This window comes from Neolamprologus multifasciatus, chromosome 8, assembly GCF_963576455.1.
Source record: "Neolamprologus multifasciatus chromosome 8, fNeoMul1.2, whole genome shotgun sequence".
Classification (NCBI taxonomy): Eukaryota; Metazoa; Chordata; class Actinopteri; order Cichliformes; family Cichlidae; genus Neolamprologus; species Neolamprologus multifasciatus.
In genome coordinates, this window is record NC_140446.1 from 2,464,590 (window position 1) to 2,470,766 (window position 6,177).

The 6,177-nt window shown below is 44.8% G+C and overlaps 1 protein-coding gene across 1 annotated transcript; it reads left to right on the forward strand.

Moving 5' to 3' along the window:
• Positions 1-64: 64 nt before the first annotated feature.
• On the forward strand, positions 65-5,460 carry asb3 (ankyrin repeat and SOCS box containing 3). Its single transcript, XM_085170512.1, has 9 exons — positions 65-415; positions 2,442-2,612; positions 2,716-2,828; positions 3,197-3,329; positions 3,480-3,657; positions 3,736-3,954; positions 4,045-4,347; positions 4,941-5,074; positions 5,164-5,460. Exons 1-9 carry the CDS (start codon positions 214-216, stop codon positions 5,394-5,396), a joined length of 1,686 nt encoding a protein of 561 aa, XP_085026638.1. The 5' UTR covers positions 65-213; the 3' UTR covers positions 5,397-5,460.
• The last annotated feature ends 717 nt before the right edge of the window (positions 5,461-6,177 follow it).

Consider the following 6,177-nt stretch of genomic DNA (forward strand, 5'->3'; position numbering starts at 1 on the left):
CAGGCGCCGCTCGGAATGTTGTTGTTCAGTTCCTAACGTCTGTTTGGTAACTAAAGAAACGTTTATTTCCTGATTTAAATTAAAAACTTTTCAGGACCCAACAGAAACGTGTACGTCGGGTTGTGTAAACTCATCCAGAGTAACTCTGAGGTTGTGTTTTGACTGTTAATCCTTGTTGAAGTTAAAATAACGAATGTCTCTGTGAACCTGGGCATGGACTTCACTGAGTGCTACCGAGACATGGTGTCCAGTGTGGCCGCTGCTGCTCGCTCAGGCGGCACTAGGTGGCTGAGGGTGCTGATTCAGAGAGGCTGCAGTGTGGACTGTCGGGACAACCGAGGCTGGACCGCCCTGCACGAGGCGGCGGCAGCTGGCAGCAAAGCGTGCGTCCAGGAAATCCTGTCAGCTGTCAAAGGTAAGAGAGGCTGCTGCGCAGGTATCCAGTACTACTTCCTTTAGGTGTCTCCAAAGGCGGATCATCTGCCTTCCTTCGTCTCACCCTATCCCAGCATCCTCCTCTGTCACACCAACCCTCTTCATGTCCTCCTTCACATGAACCTCCTCTGAGGTCTTCCTCTTTTCTTCCTGCCTGGCACCTCCATCTTCGGCATCCTTTGGCCACTGTCCGTCCTCTGCACATGTCCGAAAGGTCTCAGCCTTGCCTGTCTAACGTTGGATGCAAAGTTAGAAGAGACCCTAGTATCCAACAGTCCCCATCGCTCCAAACAAGAAGGGGCTCAGAGCCAATCCCGGATCTTATCCCACCCTCACCTTCAACCCATCTGTCACTCCTTCCCTCCTCCACCACTGTCTCACTGCCCTCTAGCATGTCTTGCACCAGCCTCACATACTTCTCTGCCACTCCCGATGTTCTCATACAGTAACACAATAGGTTTGGGCCCATTACAGTCATACCATGTTTGACTGGCAGATGTACCTGGAGCAGCTTCAAAGGGATGCGTGTCTACTCCCGGGATCGAACCAGGCAGCTTTCACTTGATAGAAAGTGAAAACTGAGATTCTTTATTGCTTTTAAACTTTTAAAAAGCAAAGTGCTTTCACATTGTTGCTCGATGTGGTATTTCAGATGGACGACAGGTCGGGACTACTCAAGTACATTACACAAGTACTTCTTTACTCAAGTAAAGGTGAAAAAGTACACTGATATGTGCTCAAACTTCCACCTTCCATATTAATATTATAATAAAAATATTATTTATACAAACTTTATTTCAACTTAAATTCAAATTCTAATAAATTAACTCAGCTTGAACTCCTGATATGCTGATCAAAAAAAGGAAAGGGGATTTAAAAAGCTCTCTTTGCTGCTGACTGCACTTTAGATGTGTGACTTTGTCGTGAAACCCAAACAATAAGATGACTATAGTGAAAGGTTAAAGTGGGATTTTACAGATTTTGTGCACAGCCTGTCATCAGCCGGCCTGTCCTGCTCCTCTTTATGGATTTATCCAGCAGGATATGAGCTGATGTTACAGGAGCTGTCGTTTTATTGATTTACATGGATGCTTCTTTGTGAAAAAGATGTACTTGTACTTGTATTGACAGGCAGAATCTGATACTGTGGAGCCTTTCACTGAGCCAGGTCAGCTTGACACTGAAAAGAGCAGAATCCTAATATTTTCCATTACATGCCCTTCCCATTGACAGCATAAAGCTAGTGCAAAGGTGGAATCCAGTGTGGCTTTGATGCATCTGCACCAAAAAATACCGTTCCATATCATTTAAGCCAGGAGTGAGGAACTCCAGGCCTCGAGGGTCGGTGTCCTGCAGGTTTTAGATGTGTCCTCGATCCAACACAGCTGATTTAAATGGCTAAATGACCTCCTCGACATGTCATGAAGTTCTCCAGAGGCCTGGTAATGAGCTAATCATGTGATTCAGGTGTGTTGATCCAGCGTGATATCTAAAACCTGCAGGACACCGGCCCTCGAGGCCTGGAGTTCCCCAAACCTGATTTAAGCCTGATTGAAGCCCAGAGTATACTGAATAAATAAATGATGCAAACTGTATTTTTTTCCTCTCTGATCTCTTCATGTGCGAGCACCGGTGATGGATATTGTTCCTTCTGCTTGGGGTCTGATTAGTTCGATGTCTGGAAAGTACCCAAAGACAGGAAATAGTAGCTCACATATGTTAAACCTAAAAAAAAAATCAGCCCGGTTAGAAAATGTAAGAAGTAGAGATGTTTGTGTTAAAATTAAGAGAGTAAAATTCAAAGTAAAGTACAGAAGCACAGTATCTGTACTTCATTACTTCCCACCTCTGAGGGTATTTCTACTCCTTCTACTTCTCTGCTAGACCCCAGATGGATGGGAATGATTAATGGATGAATCAGTCACTTCAGCAGCTGTTTTAAAGTTATATGTGCGTTTCTCTCATTTGCATTTTGTTCTTCCTCTTTGGTTTCCGCCTGTGTGCAGCACGCTCCTCCAGCTGTCGGCGTGTTTATGTGAACCATCTGACGCATGAGGGTGAGTCCGCCTGTTACCTGGCAGCGCAGCGTGGACACCTGTCGGTGGTCCGACTGCTCCTCAAAGCGCAGGCTGATATCAACCAGCTCACTAACGACTTGTCCTGTCCTCTTTATGAAGGTATTACAACTGCGCTTCACTGATGTTTCATTTTTTTCTGTGTTTGCTTGTTTAACCCTTTAAGCTCCTCTAACCAAATGAATGTCCCAAAATGTGCTTCCAGCTGTTAGCCACGGGCACACAGATGTTGTAGAACTGCTGGTAAGCAAAGGTGCTGAGGTCAACAGAATGCACTCAGAGTCCGGCTGGACCTGCCTGCACCAAGCTGCATATAAGGTAGGCATTAGCATTAGCACTCACGCTCTTAAACGAACAGTTTTCATTTAACAGTAGATTTTTGGTTTCGATCAGGAAAGCATGCTCACATCTGTTGGGGATGTTATTATGTTTGTTGACTTTGTGCATGTATTAACCTTTTTATTACATTTCACTTATAAATGAACTAATTTTTTACCTTTAAACACCTGCAGAAAAGGTGCAAACTGCCACATAAAATTTCAGCAGAGTGCAGGGATGCGGTGATTTCTTGTGATGCTCACTGTGAAGAACGTAGGGCTTAAACGTTCCTGCTCTCTGCTGCCAGCATTAGCTGTGGGCTCCTTGTGTGTTTGCTGATTGTATTTAAGATCATGTTTCTCTCAAAGGGCCACACCGAGATCGTGCGCATTCTCGTTAACAAATGCAACCTGGAGGCAGTAGACGATTACAGGATTTCCCCGTTATTTGTGGCTGCACAGTACGGACAGAGGGGGTGCCTGGAAATACTCGTTAACACCGGTAAATATGATTTACTTTTAATGGGAGCTGTACATTTGTTTTCCTCCTTGTTAAAGGATCTCATGCTCCATGTCCTCTTGGCCTCTTCTTTAGGAAGTAATTAAGTAAAATAGATTACACAATAAATTTTTTAACCTGCTTTCACTTCAGGTGCCAACGCGAACACGCAGGCAGTCGATCTGAGTACACCTCTGTTCATCGCCTCTCAGGAGGGACACCAGGCCTGCGTGGACTTCCTGTTGGACCACGGGGCTGACCCTAACATGGTCTGCAGTCACGACTGGCCCCAGTTTGCCATTCACGCCGCAGCCCAGTTTGGTCACATCAGGTACTGACACATAACTTAACGTCTTTTAAAACAAGGCTGATTGTGTATTTTTGACGTTTTGACATTCTGTCACTCCAGCATCCTCAGGAGCCTCGTAGCTGTTACGGACCGTGCGTGCGACCGCGGCGAGAGCATGGTGAGTCCGGTGTATGTAGCTATTAACAGCGATCAGACCAAGAGTGTGGAATTGCTGTTGAGGGAAGGTTACAGCCCAGACGCCCAGGACTGCTCGCACACCCACGGCCTCCTCTCACCGCTCTCCCTGGCCTTGTATCGCACACCCCAGAAACCTTACAGGTGTGTAAGAACGCCGATTTTACCACCTTGCACATATTTGCAAGATAAACCAGATGGTTTATTTTAGTTTGATATTAAAATCTCTTTCAGTGAGTCGGTGAAACTGCTGATAGCTGCAGGAGCAAGGTTGAATGAGGAAGATTGGATTTATGCTTTGGCCACTGATGAAGCAGACCTGCTGCAGCTGATATTTGAGCACCGGTGGATACCTCGCCCAGAGGCTATGACCAGCGACGAATCTGTGCTGCAGCACGATGGGAAAACTGAGCTGAAGCTGGGAGAACTGAACGAGATGCTCTGTGTGGCTCTAAACCAAGTACATTTTGCTGGCTGCTGGCTTCCTCTTCTCCTGAAGGCAGGACTGGAACCATCTTTACTGCTTCAGCCCCACATGTAAGGCGCTTAGTTATCAACAAGCTGTAATAGGTTTGTTCCAGGAATGGGCCTCTAAAAATCAAAAGCTTGACTTTGTTTAATTTGGCCAATCACAGTGTCAGGGTCACCCTCTCATGCACAGCTGCTGTTTGGAGAAATCACAGAGGATATTCTAAGTAAACAGTTCTCTAACTTTCTGACTCGCCCCACTTCAGAAGCCAAAATAAGGTCAAACCCCACAGTTAACAGGTTTTATTAGTCAGTGATGTTAAACGAGGATCCCAATTAAATTTTAGTGACATTAAGATTAGCACAGTAGCATTTGCATCAGCCTGTTTTTGCCTGCCAAAATCAAATTCACTCGTCTTAATTGCTCTTATTTTATTTTCCTACCTTCACTCACCAGCAGTGGCCGTTTTCCCCCACCAGAAGAGGACTTCGGGGGAATAATCTTAACACAAAAAAAAAAAAAGCTTCCATATTTAAAGCTGTCTGGATATGCCTGAGAAAATTCTTTTAAACAGGAGATCAGCTAAATTTAAGTCAGGATCCAAAGCTGGTTGATCACTCATCATCATTATCTGTTCCTTTGTGTCATCTGTTCTTTGTAGGTTGGAAGAGGCAGACAGCCAGGTGTTAAATTACCTCCTTGAGTTTGTAAACTGGTCGACTTTATCTCCCCATTTGAAACATATTCTGGATCGAAGGGTGGCAGAAAAGTCCTGGGATCCGCATCCGTGTTTCGGTACAGCAGTAAATATGCACTGCAGAGTTTAAATAACCCGCACGTGGAAACACTGCAGCGATTGATCTTTTCTCTCCACCTTCTTTCAGACTCCGTCCCCTGTCTTTCCCACATCTGCCGGCTGCAGGTCAGAGCACTGCTGGGACCAGATATCCTGATGAGGACCAATGTCGTCCAACAGCTTCCTGTCCCCAACCTGCTTCGCGATTTCCTTAAATTCAAGGACATCCCAGAAGCTTCGTACACACACGCGCCACCATTGGCAATTTTACAGCGAATCGAGGAACATCGCAATACACACCAGCACAGACATGTTCTATGACCACATCGGTGTCTTATGTTCAAACCCAAGAAAACATATTATTCCATTAAATGCAAATATTCAAGCCTGGCTCATCATTTTATGCACATTCCTACTTGGAGTATGGATGGATTGGAGGTTTAAACAGAAGAATGTCAGGTACAGAAGCAGGACAAATGAATAGAAAAACCAAAAAGCCTCTTACTAAGGTGTTGGACCACCAGAACAGCACTACTGCTCCTTTATGTTTATTCTTGAAATGTCTGGAAAGTCACTGGAGCGCTGGACACTATTCTTCCAAAAGATATTCCCTCATATGTTTTGATGATGTTGGAGAGGACTGTCTAATGGTCAAACATCTCCCACAGGCGTTCATTTGGATTGAAATGTTGTGACTGCACACCATTTTTATATTCTTCAGTGACCCTTGTGCCCTATGGATGAGGGGAATTCTCACTCTGGAAGAGAGCATACATAAGGATAAAAGCCAATCACATTGATTTGCAGTGATCCCTCCCCTTTTTGTGCAGGAAGTACAGCTAGTGTCAATAAACAGCTCACTAGTGGTTAAAATAACAACAAAGCAGCCAAGAAATATATAACATACAAATAGATGTAATTATCCAAAGTCATTCATATTCTTCCTCCGTTTTATTGGCACCAGATCATCAAAAGCTGTACGGGGACGATTAGATGGCTCGTACGAGTCTACGCACTGCAGGCGTGAAGGATTACGGGGCGTTTTTTTTCCTTTAATTTGTCATCTATCCGTAGCTTACTTCACCTGTTACTTTCTAGAAAT

Coding starts and splice junctions, on each gene's coding strand:
- asb3 (XM_085170512.1), top strand. CDS start 214: ATGGACTTCACTGAGTGCTACCGAGACATGGTGTCCAGTGTGGCCGCT. Junction 3,330..3,479: donor GGAAATACTCGTTAACACCG/GTAAATATGATT, acceptor CTTTCACTTCAG/GTGCCAACGCGAACACGCAG. Junction 3,955..4,044: donor ACACCCCAGAAACCTTACAG/GTGTGTAAGAAC, acceptor AATCTCTTTCAG/TGAGTCGGTGAAACTGCTGA.